The sequence below is a fragment of the Ranitomeya imitator genome, chromosome 4, assembly GCF_032444005.1.
Source record: "Ranitomeya imitator isolate aRanImi1 chromosome 4, aRanImi1.pri, whole genome shotgun sequence".
In the NCBI taxonomy this organism is placed as follows: Eukaryota; Metazoa; Chordata; class Amphibia; order Anura; family Dendrobatidae; genus Ranitomeya; species Ranitomeya imitator.
In genome coordinates this window covers 611,938-638,920 of record NC_091285.1, presented here as the reverse complement: position 1 = coordinate 638,920, position 26,983 = coordinate 611,938, and the positions used below count along the sequence as shown (strand labels likewise).

Sequence of the window (26,983 nt, the reverse complement as noted above, 5' to 3'; positions counted from 1 at the left end):
TACTATTCTCCTGCCCGGCAGAGCATCTCACCTATAACTCTATACTATTCTCCTGCCCGGCAGAGCATCTCACCTATAACTCTATACTATTCTCCTGCCCAGCAGAGCTTCTCACCTATATCTCTATACTACTCTCCTGCCCAGCAGAGCATCTCACCTATAACTCTATACTACTCTCCTGCCCGGCAGAGCATCTCACCTATAACTCTATACTACTCTCCTGCCCGCAGAGCATCTCACCTATAACTCTATACTGCTCTCCTGCCCCGCAGAGCATCTCACCTATAACTCTATACTACTCTCCTGCCCGCAGAGCATCTCACCTATAACTCTATACTACTCTCCTGCCCGCAGAGCTTCTCACCTATATCTCTATACTATTCTCCTGCCCGCAGAGCATCTCACCTATAACTCTATACTACTCTCCTGCCCCGCAGAGCATCTCACCTATAACTCTATACTACTCTCCTGCCCCGCAGAGCTTCTCACCTATATCTCTATACTATTCTCCTGCCCGCAGAGCATCTCACCTATAACTCTATACTACTCTCCTGCCCCGCAGAGCATCTCACCTATAACTCTATACTACTCTCCTGCCCCGCAGAGCTTCTCACCTATATCTCTATACTATTCTCCTGCCCAGCAGAGCTTCTCACCTATAACTCTATACTACTCTCCTGCCCCGCAGAGCATCTCACCTATAACTCTATACTACTCTCCTGCTCAGCAGAGCTTCTCACCTATATCTCTATACTACTCTCCTGCCCGGCAGAGCATCTCACCTATAACTCTATACTACTCTCCTGCCCGCAGAGCATCTCACCTATAACTCTATACTATTCTCCTGCCCGCAGAGCATCTCACCTATAGGGTAGAGGCACACTAGGGTATGCGTTATCGGAGCGATTTTAACGCATGACAGTCGGGCGAGTGCTTTCCGTATCGTCGTGCGAGTGTGATGAGATTTTGCTTTTTTTTCTCAGCTAACATCAGTGTGACGACTGTGCGGTGTCTGTGCGCTCTGCGTTTTTACATGGTCCTTCTCATCTTAATATATACTTACCTTCTAATGTCTTCACATCCTGTTTCGTCCAGATGTGTCCGGATCTCAAAATTCCAAGCAGCGGAAGTTCACCGACCTCCATATTGGGACACCCAAGTGATGGGAGTCTCAATATGGAAACTGCTGGTGGTACCAGCCTCTTGTGCGGTACCACCAGCGGAACACCGTCGCACCACACACACACACACACTGTATACGCTGTACGCACCACAGACACACACAAACACACTGTATATACCGTACGCAGCCTCTTGCGCAGTACCACCAGCAGAACACAGTCGCACCACACACACACACACACACACACACACACTGTATACGCTGTACGCACCACAGACACACACAAACACACTGTATATACCGTACGCAGCCTCTTGCGCAGTACCACCAGCAGAACACAGTCGCACCACAAAAACATACACTGTATACGCTGTACGCACCACACACACTGTATAAGCCGTACGCAGCCTCTTGTGTGGTACCACCAGCGGAACACCGTCATGAACACAACGCCGCCTGGATCAGCCGAATGATTCATTGACTGCCACCATCTTTGTACAGGAGGAGCGCATGCGCAGTTTTAATGTGACCGCCGCTATCTGTCTGCACAAAGATGCTGGCGGTCTGATTTACTGCGCTTGCGTGAATTCTGCGCAGGTGCAGTGAATAATTCGGCTGATCCCGGTGTCAGATGCGCGACGTATCTACAGGCAGAGGACGCCGGTCACATTAAAGGGGTTTTCCCACAAACGAAAGTTCATTTTAAAAATTGTCTGTGTCTGACTGTGTACTGAGCATAGCACATCTCCTGGGCAGGGGAGGAAGCATAAGACAACACTGACATTACAGAAGGGGATCACAATGGATTCATTTTGTCAGGTAAAATAGTGGTGGAGAGAGAGAGAGCACAGACAAGGGGGAGAGCACATGGGGTACACAGGTCAAAGAAGAGATGATGAGAGAAGACAGCAAATGAGGTAGAGAGAAAGCGCACAGGGGTGAGAGAGACAGCGCAGGGGGGAGACAGCTCAAACGGGACAGCACATGAGGGGAGAAGACAGCACAGGAAGGAGAGAGACAGCAGAGGAGGGATAGCACATGGGGTAGACAGGTCAAAGAAGAGAGCACAGAGGGGAAAGAGAGAGTGGATAGGTGGGTGAGCACATGGGAAGAGAGATTCTCAATGCTGCGAAACCTGCCCCCATCGGGACATTACCGCCCTCTCGATACAATAGCATGTGGCCTCCATCTAGTGCTGTATAACGTTCGAAAAGAGAAGACAGACAGATAGAATAGACAGATATATGCTGTAAAAGGTAGATCAGGCTTACCAGTCTCCCACCCATTAAGCCTCATGCATATTCACTGCATTGACTGGCAAACAGCCAATCACAGAAGCGCACACTCTGTGAAAGCCTCTGTGATTGGCTGTTGCAGTCAGACTGCATTTCCTTGATCTGAACGGTGTTTTTGCTTGGTTGCCGCCCCTGAAAATGGCGCTAGTGTGGCTGTACCCATACCTGTATACTATCCCCCTGCCCTGCAGAGCATCTCACCTATTATTCTATATTATTCTCCTGCCCTGCAGAGCATCTCACCTATAATTCTATATTATTCTCCTGCCCTGCAGAGCACCTCACCTATAATTCTATATTATTCTTCTGCCCTGCGGAGCATCTCACCTATAATTCTATATTATTCTTCTGCCCTGCAGAGCATCTCACATGTAGCTGCATACTATCCCCCTGTCCTGCAGAGCATTTAGCCTATAGCTCTATGCTATTCTCTGTTCTGCAGAGCATCTCACCTATAACTCTCTACTGTTTTCCTGTGGGTATTCATGTTTGTGGGCACTTTTCACATATCATGTGAACACCTTGCACCTGAAATATCATAGATCTGAAACTTTGTGATGCTGCAATTGGCAATTTTCCATGTGGGGAAACTTCTGTGTTGGGAATTTTCCGTGTGGGCAATTTTCCGTGTGGGCAATTTTCCGTGTGGGCAATTTTCTGGTCACTGTTTCATCTGAGGTGCTTTTTGCCCTTTGCCAAGATGGCGTCTGCTGCTTCACTTCTGCTCATGTAATCCGCCTTCCCTGTGTTTGTAACCCTGGTTCCCCTCTCAGCCCATGCTTGTGTATTCTGCTCGAATTCCTGGTTTTGTGTTGCAAGAGACTTTTCCTCTCCAGATAATCCCGCTCTGCCTTTTCTGCAAACCTTACCAGCTCGCAGTGGTGCTCGTGCTACAAGCTATTGTGCCTGTGTTACTCTGCATTTGCTTCAGCCTGCCTGCTAGGACACGTAAGCTCGGCCTGCTACAGCTTGTCTTGTTGGTATACGGTGCCAGTATATTTGACTCTTCTGGACTCGTAGCTCTGTACTGTTCCTGGACTCTTATTTAGTGACTGCCAGCCCTGATATGAACTGTGTCTTCTGATCTGCATTCCCCAGTGAATGCTACGCCCATAAGACTTAGCCCACAGCAGAGCTGCAAATGAACTACTCCTAAGATCACCCAGTTTTCTGTGTTACTTGGACTGTTGTGCACGTGCTGCACCCACGTTTATTACTATACATACTGACTCTGCCTGCAGTAGAGCTGCAAATGAACTTCTCCTAAGATCACCTTATTTGCTGTGATTACACTGCTCACGCCTCGCATCTATGTGTGTTTGAATACTACAGACGTGACTCTGCACTCTGGTTCAGCTGCCTTATTTGTCTCAAGCCAAGAGGTTCCTGAGTGTACCACTATAATCGTTACATGCATTAAGTTTTGACCTGTGTAGTGAAGGCGAGCTCACTGTAACCCATGGATGACATATACATTAGATTTCGGGCTGTGTAGTGAAGGTGAGCTCACTGTAACCCATGGATGACATGTACATTATGTTTTCAGGCCGTGTAGTAAAGCTGAGCTCAGTGTAACTTATGGACGACATATACATTATGTGTATTGAAGCTCAGCTCTGTGTAACCCAAGGATGACATACACATTATGTTTCGGGATGTGTAGAGAAGCTGAGCTCAGTGTAACCTACGGACAACATATACATTAGATATAGAATGCAGGCGATACATGGCCTGGTCCTGACATTGTTGCTCACCTTCTCATATTCAGTGTGCATCAGATCCAAGCGCCAGCAAGAAACGTCGTAATAATCGGAGAATCCATCCTCTACCCAAAGGAGGGTGAATGATGTCTGAGTTTTATTCACTGCAAAAAGAGACTTTGGGGGAGCTGGATCTGAAAAAAACATACAAAAAGTGTATGATCCATCACTGGCCGAAGTTACCTGCAGAATAACTACAAAATCTACATACACCTCTCTCTATATATAATGGATATGATCCACTACTCACCTGTAAACCTCCTGTCTGATCTATACAGGCTACTATATACACAGCGCCTTGTGAAAGTATTCGGCCCCCTGGAACTTTTCCACCTGTTCCCACATATCAGGCTTCAAACATAAAGATACCAAATGTAAATTTTTGGTGAGAAATCAACAACAAGTGGAACACAATTGTTAAGCTGAATGAAATTTATTGGTTATTTTAAATTTTTGTGGAAATTCAAAAACTGAAAAGTGGGGCGTGCAATATTATTCGGCCCCTTTACTTTCAGTGCAGCAAACTCACTCCAGAAGTTCATTGTGGATCTCTGAATGATCCAATGTCGTCCTAAATGCTTAATGATGATAAATATAATCCACCTGTGTGTGATCAAGTCTCCGTATAAATGCACCTGCTCTGTGATAGTCTCAGGGTTCTGTGTGAAGCACAGAGAGCATCATGAAGACCAAGGAACACAACAGGCAGGTCCGTGATATCGTTGTGGAGAAGTTTAAAGCCGGATTTGGATACAAAATGATTTCCAAAACTCTAAACATCCCAAGGAGCACTGTGAAAGCGATCATATTGAAATGGAAGGAGTATCATACCGCTGCAAATCTACCAAGACCCGGACGTCCCTCTAAACTTTCATCTCAAACAAGGAGAAGACTGATCAGAGATGGAGCCAAGAGGCCCATGATCACTCTGGATGAACTGCAGAGATCTACAGCTGAGGTGGGACAGTCTGTCCATAGGACAACAATCAGTAGTACACTGCACAAATCTGGCCTTTATGGAAGAGTGGCAAGAAGAAAGCCATTTCTCAAAGATATCTATAAAAAATGTTGTTTAAGTTTGCAACAAGCCACCTGGGAGACACACCAAACATGTGGAAGAAGGTGCTCTGGTCAGATGAAACCAAAATCGAACTTTTTGGCAACAATGCCAAGCGATATGTTTGTCGTAAAGGCAACACAGCTCATCACCCTGAACACACCATCCCCACTGTCAAACATGGTGGTGGCAGCATCATGGTTTGGGCCTGCTCTTCTTCAGCAGGGACAGGGAAGATGGGTAAAATTGATGGGAAGATGGATGGAGCCAAATACAGGACCATTCTTGAAGAAAACCTTTTGGAGTCTGCAAAAGACCTGAGTCTGGGACGGAGATTTGTCTTCCAACAAGAAAATAATCTCAAACATAAAGCAAAATCTACAATGGAATGGTTCACAAATAAACGTATCCAGGTGTTAGAATGGCCAAGTCACAGTCCAGACCTCAATCCAATGGAGAATCTGTGGAAAGAGCTGAGAACTGCTGTTCACAAACGATCTCCATCAAACCTCACTGAGCTCGAGCTGTTTGCCAAGGAAGAATGAAATTCTTGCCCAGTCTCTAGTGATCTAGTGATGAGCGAATATACTCGGTACTCGAGATTTCCCGAGCACGCTCGTGTGTCCTCCGAGTATTTGTAAGTACTCGGAGATTTAGTTTTCAGCGCCGCAGCTGAATGACTTACATCTGTTAGCCAGCTTGATTACATCTGGGGATTCACTAGCAACCAGGCAACCCCCACATGTACTTATGCTGGCAAACAGATGTAAATCATTCAGCTGCGGCGCTGAAAATGAAATCTCCGAGTACTTACAAATACTCAGAGGACACCCAAGCGTGCTCGGGAAATCTCCAGTACCGAGTATATTCGCTCATCACTAATAGAGACATACCCCAAGCGACTTGCAGCTGTAATCGCAGCAAAATGTGGCACATTTACATTTGGTATCTTTATGTTTCTAGCGTGATATGTGGGAAAAGGTTGGAAAGTTCCGGGGAGCCGAATACCTTCGCAAGGCAGTGTGTATGTGTATAATGTATGTGTATATATATCAAAAAAATAAAGGGGACACTAAAAACCCACATCCTAAATATCACTGAATGAAATATTCCAGTTGTAAATCTTTATTCTTCATTACATAGTGGAATGTGTTGAGAACAATAAAACCTAAAAAGTATCAACGTAAATCACAACTAATATCCCACAGAGGTCTGGAGTTGGAATGATGCTCAAAATCAAAGTGGAAAATGAATTTACAGGCTGATCCAACTTCAGTGGAAATTCCTCAAGACAAGGAAATGATGCTCAGTAGTGTGTGTGACCTCCACGTGCCTGTATGATCTCCTTATAATGCCTGGGCATGTTCCAGATGAGGCGGCGGATGGTCTCCAGAGGGATCTCCTCCCAGACCTGAACTAAAGCATCCGCCAACTCCTGGACAGTCTGTGGTGCAACGTGACGTTGGTGGATGGTGTGAGACTTGATGTCCCAGATGTGTTCAATCGGATTCAGGTCTGGGGAACGGCGGGCCAGTCCATAGCTTCAGTGCCTTCATCTTGCAGGAACTGCTGACTTACTCCAGCCACATGAGGTCTGGCATTGTCCTGCATTAGGAGGAACCCAGGGCCAACCGCACCAGCATATGGTCTCACAAGGGGTCTGAGGATTTCATCTCGGTACCTAATGGCAGTCAGGCTACCTCTGGTGAGCACATGGGGGGCTGGGCAACCCTCCAAAGAAATGCCACCCCACACCATTACTGACCCACTGCCAAACCGGTCATGCTGAAGGATGTTGCAGGCAGCAATTCGCTCTCCACAGCGTCTCCAGACTCTCATCTGTCACATGTGCTCAGTGTGAACCTGCTTTCATCTGTGAAGAGCACAGGGCGCCAGTGGCGAATCTGCCAATTCTGCCAATCCTGGTGTTCTGTGGCAAATGCCAAGAGTCCTGCACGGTGTTGGGCTGTGAGCACAACCCCCATCTGTGGACGCCAGGCACTCAGACCATCCTCACAGAGTCGGTTTCTAACCGTTTGTTAGAAACATTTTAACACATCCACATTTGTGGCATGCTGGAGGTCATTTTGCAGGGCTCTGGCAGTACTCCTCCTGTTCCTCCTTGCACAAAGGCCGAGGTAGCGGTCCAGCTGCTGGGTTGTTGTCCTCCTACGGCTCCCTCCATGTCTCCTGGTGTACTGGACTGTCTCCTGGTAGCGCCTCCTGCCTCTGGACACTACACTGACAGACACAGCAAATCTTCTTGCCACAGCTCTCATTCATGGCTCTCATTGATGTGCCATACTGGATGAGCTGCACAACCTGAGCCACTTGTGTGAGTTGTAGAGTCTGTCTCATGCTACCACGAGTGTGAAAGCACAAGCAACATTCAAAAGTGACCATAACATCTGCCAGAAAGCATTGGTACGGAGATGTGGTCTGTGGTCCTCACCTGCAGTACCACTCCCTTATTGAGTGTGTCTTGATAATTGCCAATAATTTCCATCTGTTGTCTATTCCATTTGCACAACAGCATGTGAAATTGATTGTCAATCAGTGTTGCTTCCTAAATGTGCGATTTCACAGAAGTTTAATTTACCTGGAGTTATATTCTGTTGTTTAAGAGTTCCCTTCATTTTTTGAGCAGATATATATATATATATACATACACACACTAGATGGTGGCCCGATTCTAACGCATCGGGTATTCTAGAATATGCATGTCCACGTAGTATATTGCACAGCCACGTAGTATATTGCCCAGTCACGTAGTATATTGCCCAGTCACGGAGTGTATTGCCCAGCCACGGAGTATATTGCCCAGCCACGGAGTATATTGCCCAGCCACGTAGTATATTGCTCAGCCACATAGTATATTGCACAGCCACGTAGTATACAGCACAGAGCCACGTAGTATATTGCCCAGTCACGGAGTATATTGCCCAGCCACGTAGTATATTGCCCAGTGATGTAGTATACAGCAGAGCCACGTAGTATATTGCACAGCGACGTAGTATACAGCACAGAGCCACGTAGTATATTGGCCAGCCACGTATGTCACAGGTTAAAAAAATAAACATACTCACCTAACGATCTGAGGGCCCCTTGTAGTTTAACATACTTACCATTCTGGTCGCTACTCCTCAGCGTCCTGTCTCTCCGCCGCCTGGGATCCAACGGCGCTGTGTCGATGGGTGCGTCGCTGCCGCCATCTTCCGTTCCCAGGATGCTTTGCGAAATTACCCAGATGCCTTAACCGTCTCCGATCATACCATACGCGCTGGTTTCTGTAAAGACAAAATCCTTCTTGCAGCCCCTTCCCCCCTCTCTGTGAATTTCCACTTCCCCCTTCCTTCCACCAAATGGTTATTCTGTAATGTGAGTTTATTGCTCTGCCAGCTAGCAGAGAGTAGCATGTGTTTTTCCACCAAAATCCCTTTGTCTGCTAGCATAAGACTTAAAGTCAAAGGTCAATAACAAACATTAATCCCACAAACATGAAAATTAGATTTCCAGGATCTGGGCAATTAGGGCTACGCATGGCAGCGTTTTGTGGAATTTAGGGCCATCAGAAACCTGCGAAATGAATTCCAGTAAACCACAGACATACCGTATTTGGACTCAAAAGAAAGGTAAAATCACATGGGTAAAAATAATGCCAATATGGTTGGCCTGTGAGCTTCAGGGCCAAAGATATGGAAAAAAAAGGAGTTTTGCTAACTTTCCAAAATAGGTGTATCCCCCAGGAAACAGCCCACAGGTGAGGTCAGCCAAATTGGGAGTCCCTAATTTTATGTCCAAACCATAAAAAAGGAAAAGTCCATTTTGGGAGGCATTAAGAGCTGGAGAGACAACTAGACACCATGCTGGGGTGCTGACTCATTCCCTTGGAAACTCTCCTCCCCTTTATTGACATGTCATACTTGTGACTGAGATTTGGTAAGTTTCGTACTTTTATTGCTTTTATGTTATAACTGTTTGTTCATATTTGTATTTTGTCTCTTTTGTAATATCTGTTTGTATCTTTGGTAAACACTGCCGATTTTTATGTAGTAAACTTGTAAATCTGCTAGATTCGCTCTTCTTGCTCTCTGATCGTTCCGACATGTACTCCGTCCAAATTCACGCTACCTGGGGTTGGTTTCTGACCAGATATAGGCTTGGTAACGGATTATATCTAACGAGTGTTAGGACTGGCGGAACGCACCAAGAGAGATGATATAGATGCGTTCGCAGTCCGGGGTCCACCGTGCAGGTGAAACCTGCTGCTAGGAAATGACAGACTATATGGCGGTATCCAAAAGTATACACGCGTGGGTTAAACCTCACCCAGCGTGAAGAAAGCGATCCTGTTGCGTCACAGGACCGCGGTACCGCACATAGAGCGCGAGCAAGTGGTCAGCGAACTTAACCCCAACAGGGATTGTAGTCCGATTAGACCCATGCTGGCACTACACCGCTACTGGGTGTGTAAGGAAATATATAATTATAGCACCGAAGTGCGAACTGTGCCGTGCTGGCAGGTACCACAAAGCACCCAGACGTGGGTCAGGAAGCGCACACTGGCGCGTGGCACCGCACTGGCGGACACAGCAATAGACGCTGATACGTGTGTGACACGTTGAGTGATTAGTCGGGCGCTAGATAGCAGCCATACACCATACGCGAACAGTCATACAATAGGGTAGGGGTATTTAAAGAACGACTTGCACTCACAACAAACACACGTATTAAATTGTACACTAGCGCATGGCCGTGCGGTCATGCGCAGTTTATATAGTTGCAGGACAGGAAGTGGCCACAGAAACTTTGCCCTTCCAAGACCTGCCAAGAGGACCAATAGAATGCGCTGCAGAGTCTGAGCACATGACCCTCGATCTCCAACGGGAGATCTTGCCCTGGGCATGCTCAGTGTGCGCACACAAGGACTTAGTCCCAGAGAAGTCCACTCGCTGCTGACCAGCACTGACTTTAATGGCAGGAGCTGAAGAAGCAGCAGTAACTCTCTGAACAGAGTGAGACCGAGCAAGACGCTGGGACCGACGTCCCTGCTGAGCAGACTCCACTGCGGCTGGATAGGAATGGGGGACCGCAGCGGAGACGGCTCGAGATTCCCCCTGTGCAGAAGCGGGAACTCGAGACCTAACACGAGGAACTGGTGGCAGCATACTGTTCTGGTGTTATTGGGGGATCCTGGCAGTGATGGAACGAGGTTTATATGTGTATCCCTGGCCTGGGACTGGTGATATATATACCGCCCTCACTGCAGAGTGCCCCGATAACCAGTACATGACAGGGCAGCCTCTCCAGCGACTAGTTATCCTAGGCGAAGTTCCCTGACTGACCTGAGGGTAAGGGGGGCCCCAGAGGGCTGCAAGCTCATGAACTAGAAAAGTAAAGTGGGTTTACCTGACACAGGTATTGGTAATTTTTGCAGTGTGGGCAGGTGCCAAGTCCTGCTGGAGAATTAAATTTCCATCTCCAAAAAGCTTGTCAGCAGAGGGAAGCATGAAGTGCTCTAAAATTTCCTGGTAGACGGCTGCACCGACTTTGGTCTTGATAAAACACAGTGGACCGACACCAGCAGATGACATGGCTCACCAAACCATCACTGATTGTGAAGACTTCACACTAAACCTCCAGCAGCTTGGATTGTCACCTCTCCACTCTTCCTCCAGACTCAGAGACCTTGATTTCCAAATGAAATGTAAAATTTACTTTCATCTGAAAACAACACATTGGACCACTGACAACAGTTCTTCTTCTCCTTGGCCCAGGTAACACGCTTCTGGCGTTGTCTATTGGTCATGTCATGTCAGCTGGACACAAGGAATGCGACACTTGTAGCCCATGTCCTGGATACGTCTGTGTGTGGTTGCTCTTGAAGCAATGACTCCAGCAGCAGTCCATTCCTTGTGATTCTCCCTCAAATTTTTGAATGGCCTTTTCTTAACAATCCTTTCAAGGCTAGGGTTTATCCTGGTTGCTTGTGCACCTTTTTCTACCACACTTTTTCTTCCACTCAACTTTCCATAAATATGCTTGGATACAGCACTCTGAACAGCCGGCTTCTTTAACAATGACCTTTTGTGGCTTACCCTCTTTGTGGAGTGTGTCAATGACTGCATTCTGGACATCTGTCAAGTCAGCCATCTTCCCCATGACTGTGGAGCCTACTGAAACAGACTAAAGGATGTTTTTTAAATGCTTAGGAAGCCTTTGCAGGTTTTTTGTTAAATATTCTAATTTACTGAAATAATGACTTCTGTGTTTTCATTGGCTGTAAGCCATAATCATCAACATTAACAGAAATAAACATGTGAAATAGATCACTCTGTTTGTAATGACTCTATATAATGAGTTTCACTTTTTGTATTGAAGAACTGAAATAAATTCACTTTTTGATGATATTCAAACTTAGTGAGAAGCACCTGTATATACTGTAAATAATGTACATGATCCATCAGTCACTTGTACACCTCCTATGTTATCTATATGGGCCTCTCCAGATATACTATGTATATGTATAATTATATATACAGTGGGGCAAAAAAGTATTTAGTCAGTCAGCAATAGTGCAAGTTCCACCACTTAAAAAGATGAGAGGCGTCTGTAATTTACATCATAGGTAGACCTCAAACTATGGGAGACAAACTGAGAAAAAAAAAATCCAGAAAATCACATTGTCTGTTTTTTTTAACATTTTATTTGCATATTATGGTGGAAAATAAGTATTTGGTCAGAAACAAAATTTCATCTCAATACTTTGTAATGTATCCTTTGTTGGCAATGACAGAGGTCAAACGTTTTCTGTAAGTCTTCACAAGGTTGCCACACACTGTTGTTGGTATGTTGGCCCATTCCTCCATGCAGATCTCCTCTAGAGCAGTGATGTTTTTGGCTTTTCGCTTGGCAACACGGACTTTCAACTCCCTCCAAAGGTTTTCTATAGGGTTGCGATCTGGAGACTGGCTAGGCCACTCCAGGACCTTGAAATGCTTCTTACGAAGCCACTCCTTCGTTGCCCTGGCGGTGTGCTTTGGATCATTGTCATGTTGAAAGACCCAGCCACGTTTCATCTTCAATGCCCTTGCTGATGGAAGGAGGTTTGCACTCAAAATCTCACGATACATGGCCCCATTCATTCTTTCATGTACCCGGATCAGTCGTCCTGGCCCCTTTGCAGAGAAACAGCCCCAAAGCATGATGTTTCCACCACCATGCTTTACAGTAGGTATGGTGTTTGATGGATGTAACTCAGTATTCTTTTTCCTCCAAACACGACAAGTTGTGTTTCTACCAAACAGTTCCAGTTTGGTTTCATCAGACCATAGGACATTCTCCCAAAACTCCTCTGGATCATCCAAATGCTCTCTAGCAAATTTCAGACGGGCCCGGACATGTACTGGCTTAAGCAGTGGGACACGTCTGGCACTGCAGGATCTGAGTCCATGGTGGCGTAGTGTGTTACTTATGGTAGGCCTTGTTACATTGGTCCCAGCTCTCTGCAGTTCATTCACTAGGTCCCCCCGCGTGATTCTGGGATTTTTGCTCACCGTTCTTGTGATCATTCTGACCCCACGGGGTGGGATTTTGCGTGGAGCCCCAGATCGAGGGAGATTATCAGTGGTCTTGTATGTCTTCCATTTTCTAATTATTGCTCCCACTGTTGATTTCTTCACTCCAAGCTGGTTGGCTATTGCAGATTCAGTCTTCCCAGCCTGGTGCAGGGCTACAATTTTGTTTCTGGTGTCCTTTGACAGCTCTTTGGTCTTCACCATAGTGGAGTTTGGAGTCAGACTGTTTGAGGGTGTGCACAGGTGTCTTTTTATACTGATAACAAGTTTAATCAGGTGCCATTACTACAGGTAATGAGTGGAGGAAAGAGGAGACTCTTAAAGAAGAAGTTACAGGTCTGTGAGAGCCAGAAATCTTGATTGTTTGTTTCTGACCAAATACTTATTTTCCACCATAATATGCAAATAAAATGTTAAAAAAACAGACAATGTGATTTTCTGGTTTTTTTTTTCTCAGTTTGTCTCCCACAGTTGAGGTCTACCTATGATGTAAATTACAGACGCCTCTCATCTTTTTAAGTGGTGGAACTTGCACTATTGCTGACTGACTAAATACTTTTTTGCCCCACTGTATATATATATATATATATATATATATATATATATATATATATATATATATACATATATACATACACGCATACACTCTAGAGGGTGGCCCGATTCTAACGCATCGGGTATTCTAGAATATGCATGTCCACGTAGTATATTGCCCAGTCACGTACTATATTGCCCAGCCCGCGTAGTACATTGCCCAGCCCGCGTAGTACATTGCCCAGCCCGCGTAGTACATTGCCCAGCCCGCGTAGTACATTGCCCAGCCCGCGTAGTACATTGCCCAGCCCGCGTAGTACATTGCCCAGCCCGCGTAGTACATTGCCCAGCCCGCGTAGTACATTGCCCAGCCCGCGTAGTACATTGCCCAGCCCGCGTAGTACATTGCCCAGCCCGCGTAGTACATTGCCCAGCCCGCGTAGTATGTGGGCATCATATCCCTGTTAAAAAAAATAATTAAAATAAAAATTAGTTATATACTCACCTTCCATTGGCCCCTGGATCCAGGAAGCATTTACCGACGCTCCTCACGCGCTCCGGTCTCAAGAGTGCATTGCGGTCTCGCGAGATGATGACGTAGTGGTCTCGCGAGACCGCTACGTCATCATCTCGCGAGATCGCAATGCATGGTTCGGTTACCAGAACGTCGCGAGGAGCGAGAAAGGCGCCGGAAAGTATATGATGACTTTTTATTTTTTTATTATTTTTAACATTAGATCTTTTTACTAATGATGCTGCACAGGCATCATCAATAGTAAAAAAGTTGGTCACACAGGGTTAATAGCAGCATTAATGGAGTGCGTTACACCGCGGCATAACGCTGTCCATTAGCGCTGCCATTAACCCTGTGTGAGCGCTGACTGGAGGGGAGTACGGAGCGGGCACTGACTGCGGGGAGGAAGGAGCGGTCATGTTGCCGCTGGACTGTGCCCGTCGCTGATTGGTCGTGGCAATGGTCGTGGGCGTTTTGCCACGACCAATCAGCGGCTTGTTTTTCCATGACAGACAGAGGCCGCGACCAAAGAATATCCGTGACAGAAAGACAGACGGAAGTGACCCTTAGACAAAATTATATATATATTCGGAAATCCAAAAGGTATAGTAACCGCACATTATGTCCCCATTATCCATACAGATCACAAGTAAGTCAGGAGCAGATGCTGGATAAGGAATTTCTCACCCATAGGACAGCACTGAAGAAGCGAAACACGTGTTGGGGTGTGTGCGGTGTTCAGTGCTGTCCTATGGGTGAGAAATTCCTTATCCAGCATCTGCTCCTGACTTACTTGTGATCTGTATGGATAATGGGGACATAATGTGCGGTTACTATACCTATTTACTGAGATTGTCCTGAGAACAGGCTGGTGGTTATATATTCCTCTCACCCATTTATCTACTCTTACAGTTGGGGTTACTTTTATATGTATTGTTAGACACTGTTATCAGATGATGTTACGGTTAGAGTACCCCTGTACTTTGGATAGCCTGTCACTGCCTATATGCATCATTACTTAGATTACCTGTCCAGTTATTTTGGATTTTATTGTAACATACATAGTAACATAGTTTGTAAGGCCGAAAAAAGACATTTGTCCATCCAGTTCAGCCTATATTCCATCATAATAAATCCCCAGATCTACGTCCTTCTACAGAACCTAATAATTGTATGATACAATATTGTTCTGCTCCAGGAAGACATCCAGGCCTCTCTTGAACCCCTCGACTGAGTTCGCCATCACCACCTCCTCAGGCAAGCAATTCCAGATTCTCACTGCCCTAACAGTAAAGAATCCTCTTCTATGTTGGTGGAAAAACCTTCTCTCCTCCAGACGCAAAGAATGCCCCCTTGTGCCCGTCACCTTCCTTGGTATAAACAGATCCTCAGCGAGATATTTGTATTGTCCCCTTATATACTTATACATGGTTATTAGATCGCCCCTCAGTCGTCTTTTTTCTAGACTAAATAATCCAAATTTCGCTAATCTATCTGGGTATTGTAGTTCTCCCATCCCCTTTATTAATTTTGTTGCCCTGTGTGTTTCTATATTTATGTATTATGTGGTAATAAAGTTTTGTACTTTTTTCTAAATCAGTTTATCCTTTGGATATTTGTAATCAATTATTTGATTTGCAGTTGGGAATTGTAACTCTTTTTCTTATGGCTACTGCATTGCTCTTTAGAGTTTTCCCCTAATATGGTCCTTACATATTATCAGTTCTGGTATATGTATATAAGGATATATATATATATATATATATATATATATATATATATATATATATATATATATATATATATATATATATATATATATATATATATATATATATATATATATATATATATATATATATATATATATATCTCGTATTTTTCGGACTATAAGACGCACCGGACCATAAGACGCACCCCAAATTTGGGGTGAAAATTGCAGAAAAAAAGATTTTTTATAACATGGGGGTCCGTCTTATTGTCCGAATTTACAGTATCTTATGGCGGTGGCAGAGCAGGGTCACAGGAGGCAAGGTGGGGTGATGCTGGGATGAGGAGGTGCTGGGATGAGAAGGTGCTGGGATGAGAAGGTGCTGGGATGAGAAGGTGCTGGGATCAGGAGGTGCTGGGATCAGGAGGTGCTGGGATCAGGAGGTGCAGTGAGAGGTATGGCGTGAGAGGGGTCCCTGGCGTACCATGCAGGCTTACCTAGGTGGCAGAGGTCCGGTGGCAGAGGTGCGGTGGCGGGGGTGTGGCAGCAGAGGAGGCGCAGGAAGCGGGGTCCCTTTCCCCGGTATGGTGATGCAGCAGGCCCGGTATGCAGCAGAGCCGGGTGAATCCTCTTGTTATCGGTGGGCGCGGCCATCTTCCTGAGGCCGCGCGTGTGCAGATGAAGCGCTCTGCTCCCGGGGCTTCAGGAAAATGGCCGCGGGAGGCCGCGCGTGCGCAGATGGAGATCGCGGCGGCCATTTTCCTGAAGCCCCGGGAAGCAGAGCGCTCCATCTGCGCACGCGCGGCCTCCGGAAAATGGCCGCCACCACCGATAACAAGAGGATTCACCCGGCTCTGCTGCATACCGGGCCTGCTGCATCACCATACCGGGGAAAGGGACCCCGCTTACTGCGCCTCCTCTGCCGCCACACCCCCGCAACCGCACCTCTGCCACCGCACCTCTGCCACCTAGGTAAGCCTGCATTGCGACTATTAGACGCACCCCCCATTTTCCCCCCTTTTTTTGGGGGGAAAAAGTGCGTCTTTTAGTCCGAAAAATACGGTATATATTAAGGTTTCTACCCGCTCAGATGCGTAGGAGGAAACAGGAGGCACATTCTCTTTAGGCCATGTTCACACCATCCTTTTTTTCATGCGGAATCGCCGCGATTTTCCCGCTGCGGGTCCGCAGCTGTTTTCCATGCAGGGTACATTACAATGTACCCTATGGAAACCAGGAACTGCTGTGCCCACATTGCGGAAAATCGCGAAAAAAGCCGCACTGAATTGCCGCGGTAAAAAAGAAGTACCATGTCACTTCTTTTTGCGGAACTGCAGCGGTTCTGCACCCATAGACCTCCATTGTGAGGTCAAACCCGCAGATGAAAAATATATCTGCGGGTTTTACTGCGGTTTGTGGTGCAGAACCGCTGCAATGTGGCTGCCCCCCGTGCCCCAATCCCACCCCCCCATGCTCCGACGCCCCCCCCCCCGTGCCCTAATCTCCCCCCCTTATACCTCCCCGGCCTCCCGGTGTCCGTCCGGCCGTCTTCTCCCTGGGCGCTGCCATCTTGCAAAATGGCGGCCGCATGCGCAGTGCGCCCGCCGAATCTGCCGGCCGGCAGATTCGTTCCAAAGTGCATTTTGATCACTGAGATATAACCTATCTCAGTGATCAAAATAAAAAAAATAGTAAATGACCCCCCCCCCCCTTTGTCACCCCCATAGGTAGGGACAATAAAAAAAATTAAGAATTTTTTTTTTTTTCCACTAAGGTTAGAATAGGGTTAGGGTTAGGGTTAGGGGTAGGGTTAGGGGTAGGGTATTTTCAGCCATTTTAACCCTAAAAAACTTCCTAGAAAACACACAGACTCTGCATAGAAAACTGCATCAAAAAAACGCATCAAAAAAGCACCAAAAAAAGGACCTGCGTTTTCTGCCAAGAGCTGCGGTTTTTAGTCCTGAAAAAAAAGGAGGGAAATCAGGAACGTGTGAACATACCCTTAATATCCATGTGAGTTTATTTGCTCCATAAAGCACCAAGGCAGCAACAGAAAGGAAAACCGTCCGTACATCAGGCCGACATAGCATAAAAGTCCATAGAGGACCTCCGCTCTCTCAGGCCTGTGGGCACAGTGCAATGTCCAGCACTCAGGTTCTAGCTGAAGCCACAGACCACTCTGTAGTGTCCGGCCTGGACACATGGAAGTCTGTCCACACCGGCCGACTCCCAAACACTCTCACACCATGTGCAGCTAAACACACCTCCTTTAGGTAGCCTGTAACCACACCCACAGGTGAGGTAACAGCACATGCACTGGTCACATGATCATGACATCACTGCAGGTCCTCAAACTCAAGCACTTCCCGCAGGGAAAAGGGGTACAGTAAGCACCGTCACCCAGAGGTGAGGCATGTGGGTAGCCAGACCCTCCCATCTCTTATAGCTACCCGCAACCCGGACCCAGGTGCACTAAACGACATCTTTAGTGCTCACATGCACTAAAGACAAAATACTCCGGGTTGCATCGCAGGGAGCATCCATCCCTGTGAGACATACCTCCAATTAACCACGCGACCACCAGTCACACCACATATTCCCCCCTCTGTTCAAACCTGTGGGGTTGAACCAGGGCCGGCTCCAGGTTTTCGAGGGCCCCGGGCGAAAGAGTCTCAGTGGGCCCCCCCCCTTTAACACATACCCCGATTTATGATGCCCAGATACGGCAGAGAAATGTATAGTACAATGCCAGATTTCACTTCTTACATGAGTGACAGCTATTGTAGATTCTGCAGTGTATATATACAGGAGGAAAGGTGCTGTGCAGTGTATATATACAGGAGAGGTGCTGTGCAGTGTATATATACAGGAGGAAAGGCTCTGTGCAGTGTATATATACAGGAGGAAAGGCTCTGTGCAGTGTATATATACAGGAGAGGTGCTGTGCAGTGTATATATACAGGAGGAAAGGCTCTGTGCAGTGTATATATACAGGAGGAAAGGCTCTGTGCAGTGTATATATACAGGAGAGGTGCTGTGCAGTGTATATATACAGGAGGAAAGGCTCTGTGCAGTGTATATATACAGGAGAGGTGCTGTGCAGTGTATATATACAGGAGGAAAGGCTCTGTGCAGTGTATATATACAGGAGAGGTGCTTTTCTGTTTTGAGTTTTTCTATGAAACAAAGACTTTTCTACATAAACAACGTTGTTTGGTTTTGTGGCCCCAACAGATCTGTGCTACAAACTAACAGGCGGCTCGAGCATTAATGAGGTACCTGATGCTGAATCCTTTCCACAAACCCTAATAACCCAATTAGTGCCCTGTCATTAGAAGCTCATTAAACGCCTCCCCGTCCCGAGCAGTCATGTACAGTATGGGGGGATCCTGCAGCCCACCCCCTGAATGCTCCATACCATACACTGCCCTCTGTCGCGCTCACTATTATCCTGTGCATTTCTCCTTCATCGTTACCCCATGTTACACTTGTCACCCCCCACTACAGAGTAGCAGGGCAGCCAATGTCACCCCGTCCCGGACCCTAATGGCAGCAGGAAATGTCTGCTCCTCTATTGGGTTGGAACCTGATTTAATCAAGGAATAATGTGGATTTGTTGCCGGTGGCTGCAGGGGAAGGGTTAAATGATGCCATGTCCTTGGTGGGAGCAGTGGCAGCTGCTGGGACCTGGACAGACACAACCAATGTTGCTGTGACTGCACAGTGTGACCTGGAGGAGAGAATCTGAGACTCCGGAGCAGAAATCACCCACATGCCAGCACTGGGCAGAGTCCCTCCAGTCACCAGCCTGGGGCCACGGGGCCCCAACGTACAGCCCACAGCTCAGTTTTATCCATGGCAGCAGCTCCCCTTCCTCCTGGCATCTGGTTAACCCCATTTATGCGGGTCGGATTGTTATCTTTCAGGTTCAGCAATAACCTTCATACAGATGGGAAGGGGTTAAGCTTCTTCCTACCCCACTGGTGCAGGTTTGGTGCAGCATGCATGTATTCTGGGTGAGCTGGGCGGCTACAGGTTGCAGGCTGCACCCCACCAGCTGCTCCTCCAGACATCACCCACATTTTTAGGCAGCGGAGACAGACAGCAGCAGACTGAGCCACAACTGCAACCACTGATGGATACCTTTGCACTCACTCAGGCACTGGTAGGACGGAGCTCCTCCGGAATCTGCCTGATAAACTTCAGCACTGTCTGCAGCCACCCAGGGGGGAGAGCAGAGAACTCTTAACCCCTATGTGTGCCTGCCTGGCTGCACTGACTGAGTGAGAAGATGCTTGTGTCAGAGCTGGCACATAGGGGTTAAGAGAAAGCAGCCAGCAGTGACTTTGTGAGGGGAGAGAGCACGTTATCTCCTGCTCTGCTCTCCCAGCTGTATCTATGACAGCATGAGTGGGCCCCCCCCTCTCCCCAGGGCCCCAGCATTTGCCCGGTGTGCCGGGTGCTGACGCCGACCCTGGGTTGAACACTTGTCCTAAACCGACCAGAGACCCTTCTCAGTCGTCCCTGACAGTCAAACCGTCTGTCTAAGTCAGGGCCTGTTACTGAACCCTTTCGTCGGCATTCGTCAACCATTTCCGTCACATCCTTTGATAAAGATGACCCCTTGTCATTTTGTCTGGTACAGGATCTCCCGCTTAGGTCACTGAGCCCTGAGCTAACTGAGGAGTCACTATTTCTAGCTCTTCCATTTGGCCACCTTCGGTTCTCCCTCTGTTGGTGATCTCCCCTATTGTCTTTCTTCGGAGAGCAGTTCTTCCCTTTATCTCTATATCCTCTGTTAGCTTGAGGACTTCCAGTCTTTAGAGAACCTCTTTGTCTCTCTATACCGCAAGTTGAAGGTGGTGGCAATCTGTTTGCCAATTCCCGCAGCTCTATATTGATCTGCTCCCTCTCACGTCTTAGCTGCTCTGTTTCAGGTAAACCACGCGATACCCCAGGAGCATTCGGATATTCCCAAGGCTCTCCATGGATCAGATGACCAGGAATGGAACCATCCCATCTTCACCCACGACCTGGGACTTCGTCATCAGCCGGAATGCTCACTCTCATAACATGGGACCTATTCACCATCTCCTGCATCACCTTCCCAAATCTTCCGATGACTTTCCTCACCAGACCTCTGGGCACTTGCACGATGTCTTCTACAATACCCAACCGACTTTGAGCTTCTCTCGCTAGCTCCAGACGTCGAGCGGCTTCCTTATTCTTCAACGTGATCATTTGTTTTGTGCGGAGGCATTGTAGATGCATGTCTCTCAGGACAGCCACCCGCTTCACTGTGACTTCCCTAGTCGACAGTATGACCAGTTGATGAGTCTCAGGTGCCCAAGTGCACCCTACACGCTTCGACCGCCTTTTTAAAAGCTTCATGCACCTCCTCACTGGCACACGCTTCTTGCATGTCTTCGGGTACGTCTATTACGCACTTGAAAATCGAAGTCTCACCTTCTTGGTCATATCGTTGGACCTCCTCGTCCTTACACCAGCGCAGTTTTCCAAGACCTCGATGTCCTTTGTTCGTCCATCTGCGTGGCACTTCCCTTGCTGGATTTCTTCCTCCGTGGAGGCCCCTTCTTTGGTCAGCCTCTCCAGCTCACGCTCCTTCATAGCGATCAGATCGGGAGAGCGCAACAGTTTGATTTCCCGGTCATCCGTGGATTTCTGGAGCTGTTGATTAGTCTCCTTTGTCTTGAGCTCTTGGAGAACTTTATCTTGCTCCTCTACCAAGCAGCGACGCTCATCCTCTCTCTGGAGAAGCTCCTGCTGATTCTTCTCTTGGGCCTCTCTGAACACCTCCATATCTTTCAACATGGCCTTGTTCATGTTTTGACACGCTGATAGGTGACCTCTGAGTTCAGAGACTTCCTTCTCTAGGTCACCCACTCTGTGCTCAATTGCTTGCCTCAGGACCCTTTCTCGTTCGACTGTTTCTTTAAGCAGCTCTATGTTATGGTCCTGCTCTCTTTTGGCCAGCACATGTTGCGCCACCAGTTCTTTAATTAAACTTTCAGATGGGGTCTCTTGCTCACCCACACTCTACCTCTTCAGGGTTCCACCTGTTTCTGCACCCACATCTATGGTCTCTGCAGGGTTCTCTGTCTGTTTACTCTTAGGTACCTCTTGACTCTTGGTAACTTCAGAGTTCTCCATCTCTTCAGCATCAGGTACTCTGGAGCCTTCATCAAACTGAGTCACTTCACCCTTTCCGGGCATTGCAGATGTGGGTCTAAAAAAGGTCTGTTCTAACCCCAGCCCGTCACCAACTACCTCAGTGCTAGGGTTTGTCAGAGATAAAGTGACCTCCTCATCAAGGACAATAACGTGATCTGCACCTGACCATGTCTCCTCCTCATCATCCCTCTTCTCAGAGGGTGTAACCTGTCCCGCCTTTCTGCGGCCCCCGCAACGAGATGAAGATCTGTGATTTTTACTCGGCTCCTCCTTACTGCACTCTTTTTCCCTTGTGCTCGAGTCACCATCTGAGTAGGAGTCACCCCCTCTCACTCTGTCATCCTGGAACAGCAATTCCCCACTTAAACAAGTGTCAGACCCACACTTTCTTCCAATCACCCAGAACTCTGGACTATCGACCTTAGGTGTTGCTATCTCCTTTTCACACAGTGCGGAATCACTACAGCCGCCTGTTGTGGTGAGGCTCCCTTAGGGTCGTTCTGGATCCTTTTTGAGCAATCAGACACTCATCTTTCCTCCCACAAGTCTCAAAACCTTTCAAAGTCCTGGCCTATTACTACAGAAAATGGCAAATCTGGGACTACAGATTCATGGCTGGAAAAAATAGTGGGCGTCTCAATGATTACCCTGGACACCGGATAATCCCTAGCAACCCCATGAACGTAGTGCAGTGGTGTCAAACGGCATTCCTCGAGAGCCTCAAACCATGCGTGTTTTCAAGATTTCCTTAGCATTGCACAAGGTGCTGGAATCATTCTGTGAAGGTGATTAAATTATCACCTGTGCAATACAAGGAAATCCTGAAAACATGACCTGTCTGCAGCCCTCGAGGAATGCAGTTTGACACCACTGACATAGTGGACTTCCATCTTCCTTCTGGGAATCAGATAGACAGGGATTGTGGCGCTCACCAGCGTCACCAGGCTCCTTGAGTCCAGAAGTTCAGTCACGCACACTCCATTGACTTCTACAGAACAGCTCTGTGACATCTTGTCAGATGGAAAGTCAGTACAATATTCTGGACATGCGCTGTTCGAACACTGAACCCGGCAACAGTTCATCAGCGAATTCACCGCCGCCCCTTTTTGGGCCACCACCCCTATTTGGGTCACCACCCCCTTTTGGGTTACCGCCCCCTTATGGACCATTTTCTCTTTTAGGGCCACCACCCCTTTTAGGGACTCCACCCCCTTTTGGGCAACTACCCCCTTTTGGGATGCAGCCCCCTTTTGGCCAACCATAATTATTTGGGGTCACCGCTCCATTTTGGGACTCCACGCCACTCTGGGGTACACCCCTTGGACACCCCACGGTACTCTCAGGCCCCAACAGTACCACAGTATATGTCTCTTTAGGTCAGCACTGGCCCTTTAAGAGTCTGCACGAGCTGGAGCACAATTTTTTTTTTTCTTCTCAACACTTCACCAGCCCCTGCTGGCACTGCCACAGCTTCTGCTGTAGTCAAACCACCGGCACCTCCGGCTGCCGATCACAAGCTGCTGCTGCTGCCACAGCAACTCCGGCTGCTGCAGAACATCTTGCTGCAACTGCACTGCATGTAACCACCGCAGACTTCGGGGACCCGCCGATCCACAGCAAACTTCGTAACCCCGAGTTACCACCTGATGCCTTCAGTCTTCGTGGCCCCGCTGAGCCACAGCAAGTTGATCAGAGAAGAAAAAAAAACAATAATTCATGGACTCGCCGGTCCACAGCAAACACCTACACACGTGCTTTATAGGAAAAACACAGTCTCTCACTGACCCCGGTCAGCACAGCACAGACTCCTGTCTGTTACACACCCGGCTTCACAGCCCAAACACAGTTGCTCACTAACCCCGGTCAGTATCACACGGACTCCTGTCCATTACCTGTCAGCCACACAGGTTCCCGGATCCCTCTACTCTGAGGTGTCCCACAAATAGCAGTTCTCACGGACCCCGGTCAGTATCACACGGACTCCTGTCCATTACCTGCCGGCCACACAGGTTCCTGGAACCCTCTTCTCCTCAGAGGTATCCCACAGACAGCAGCTCTCACGGACCCCGGTCAGTATAACGCGGACTCCTGTCCGTTACCTGCCGGCCACACAGGTTCCTGGAACCCTCTTCTCCTCAGAGGTGTCCCACAGACAGCAGCTCTCACGGACCCCGGTCAGTATAACGCTGACTCCTGTCCATTACCTGCCGGCCACACAGGTTCCTGGAACCCTCTTCTCCTCAGAGGTGTCCCACAAACAACAGTTCTCACGGACCCCGGTCAGTATAACGCGGACTCCTGTCCGTTACCTGCCGGCCACACAGGTTCCCGGATCCCTCTCCTCAGAGGTATCCCACAGACAGCAGCTCTCACGGACCCCGGTCAGTATAACGCGGACTCCTGTCCGTTACCTGCCGGCCACACAGGTTCCTGGAACCCTCTTCTCCTCAGAGGTATCCCACTAACAGCAGCTCTCACGGACCCCGGTCAGTATAACGCGGACTCCTGTCCGTTACCTGCCGGCCACACAGGTTCCCGGATCCCTCTTCTCCTCAGAGGTATCACACCAACAGCAGTTCTCACGGACCCCAGTCAGTATAACGCTGACTCCTGTCCGTTACCTGCCGGCCACACAGGTTCCTGGAACCCTCTTCTCCTCAGAGGTATCCCACTAACAGCAGCTCTCACGGCCCCCGGTCAGTATAACGCGGACTCCTGTCCATTACCTGCCGGCCACACAGGTTCCCGGAACCCTCTTCTCCTCAGAGGTATCCCACTAACAGCAGCTCTCACGGCCCCCGGTCAGTATAACGCGGACTCCTGTCCGTTACCTGCCGGCCACACAGGTTCCCGGAACCCTCTTCTCCTCAGAGGTATCACACCAACAGCAGCTCTCACGGACCCCGGTCAGTATAACGCTGACTCCTGTCCGTTACCTGCCGGCCACAGAGGTTCCCGGATCCCTCTCCTCAGAGGTATCCCACAGACAGCAGCTCTCACGGACCCCGGTCAGTATCACACGGACTCCTGTCCGTTACCTGCCGGCCACACAGGTTCCCGGAACCCTCTTCTCCTCAGAGGTATCCCACTAACAGCAGCTCTCACGGACCCCGGTCAGTATCACACGGACTCCTGTCCGTTACCTGCCGGCCACACAGGTTCCCGGAACCCTCTTCTCCTCAGAGGTATCCCACTAACAGCAGCTCTCACGGACCCCGGTCAGTATCACACGGACTCCTGTCCATTACCTGCCGGCAACACAGGTTCCCGGATCCCTCTTCTTCTCAGAGGTATCCCACAGACAGCGGTTCTCACGGACCCCGGTCAGTATCACACAGACTCCTGTCCATTACCTGCCGGCCACACAGGTTCCTGGAACCCTCTTCTCCTCAGAGGTATCCCACTAACAGCAGCTCTCACGGACCCCGGTCAGTATAACGCGGACTCCTGTCCGTTACCTGCCGGCCACACAGGTTCCTGGAACCCTCTTCTCCTCAGAGGTGTCCCACAGACAGCAGCTCTCACGGACCCCGGTCAGTATAACGCTGACTCCTGTCCATTACCTGCCGGCCACACAGGTTCCTGGAACCCTCTTCTCCTCAGAGGTGTCCCACAAACAACAGTTCTCACGGACCCCGGTCAGTATAACGCGGACTCCTGTCCATTACCTGCCGGCCACACAGGTTCCTGGAACCCTCTTCTCCTCAGAGGTGTCCCACAAACAACAGTTCTCACGGACCCCGGTCAGTATAACGCGGACTCCTGTCCATTACCTGCCGGCCACACAGGTTCCCGGATCCCTCTTCTCCTCAGAGGTGTCCCACAAACAGCAGTTCTCACGGACCCCGGTCAGTATAACGCGGACTCCTGTCCGTTACCTGCCGGCCACACAGGTTCCTGGATCCCTCTTCTCCTCAGAGGTGTCCCACTAACAGCAGTTCTCACGGACCCCGGTCAGTATTACTCACGGTTGTCAGACCGTCCACTCTTCTGGCTCAGACCAGCCATCGCTGCAGCATGTGCTCCTTGGATCGTTGCCAGCATTTGAAACACCAATTGTAAGGTTGGTACCCGCTCAGATGTGTAGGAGGAAACAGGAGGCACATTCTCTATAATGTCCATGTGGGTTTATTTGCTCCATAAACCACCGAGGCAACAACAGAAAGGAAAACAGTCCATACTTCAGGCCGACACAGTATTAATATCCATAGTAGAGCTCTGCTCTCTCAGGCCTGTGGGCACAGTGCAATGTCCAGCACTCAGGTCCTATCTGGAGCCACAGACACAGAAGGGCTTCTCCCTCTCAGTACACAGACTCCTGTCTGCAGTGTCCGGCCTGGACACATGGAGGTCTGTCCACACTGCCAGACTCCCAAACACTCACTCCAATGTGCTAAACACCTCCATTACATAGGTGTAACCACCCCCACAGGTGAGGTAACATCACATGCACTGGTCACATGATCATGACATCACTGCAGGTCCTCAAACTCAAGCACTTCCCGCAGGGAAAAGGTACAGTAAGCACCGTCACCCAGAGGTGAGGCATGCGGGTAGCCAGACCCTCCCATCTCTCATAGCTACCCGCAACCCGGACCCAGGTGCACTAAACGACATCTTTAGTGCTCACATGCACTAAAGACAAAATACTCCGGGTTCCATCGCAGGGAGCATCCATCCCTGTGAGACATACCTCCCATTAACCACGCGACCACCAGTCACACCACAATATATATATATATATATATATATATATATATATATATATATATATATATATATATATATATATATATATATATATATATATATATATATATATATACCCAGGAAGTGGTTGTCATAAAAATGTCTTGTCAGGTGCATTTGCTCCATAAACCTGCTTAAGTTTGGCCTTCTGTGGCACAAAATGGAAACAAACAGTCCATATACAGTGGGCACGGAAAGTATTCAGACCACTTAAAAATTTTCACTCTTTGTTTCATTACAGCTATTTGGTAAATTCAAAAAAGTTTATTTTTTTCACATTGCTCGGCTGCGGGAATAATTACACAGGTCTGCGACTAAAAAGCTGTTTGATTATTTTCATCTAATTTCCATGTATTTTGGTGTGCTGAAAACGAAAAAAATATTGAAAAAAATCCTGGACGTCAGGATTTGCCACAAAATGCAAAATTCTCTTCAAATTTAGTATATTTTTCTAAATTTTTGGTATGTTTT

The 26,983-nt window shown here is 48.2% G+C and overlaps 1 protein-coding gene across 3 annotated transcripts in view; it reads right to left on the bottom strand.

Annotated features, from left to right (window-relative positions):
• Positions 1–26,983, bottom strand: part of PTPRO (protein tyrosine phosphatase receptor type O) — a 484,495-nt gene that overhangs the window by 149,446 nt on the left and 308,066 nt on the right. For all 3 annotated transcript variants that reach the window (XM_069762736.1, XM_069762737.1, XM_069762738.1), the window contains exon 13: positions 4,173–4,312. In XM_069762736.1, coding sequence (XP_069618837.1) covers positions 4,173–4,312 — 140 coding nt within the window. The remainder of the gene's footprint in view (positions 1–4,172; positions 4,313–26,983) is intronic.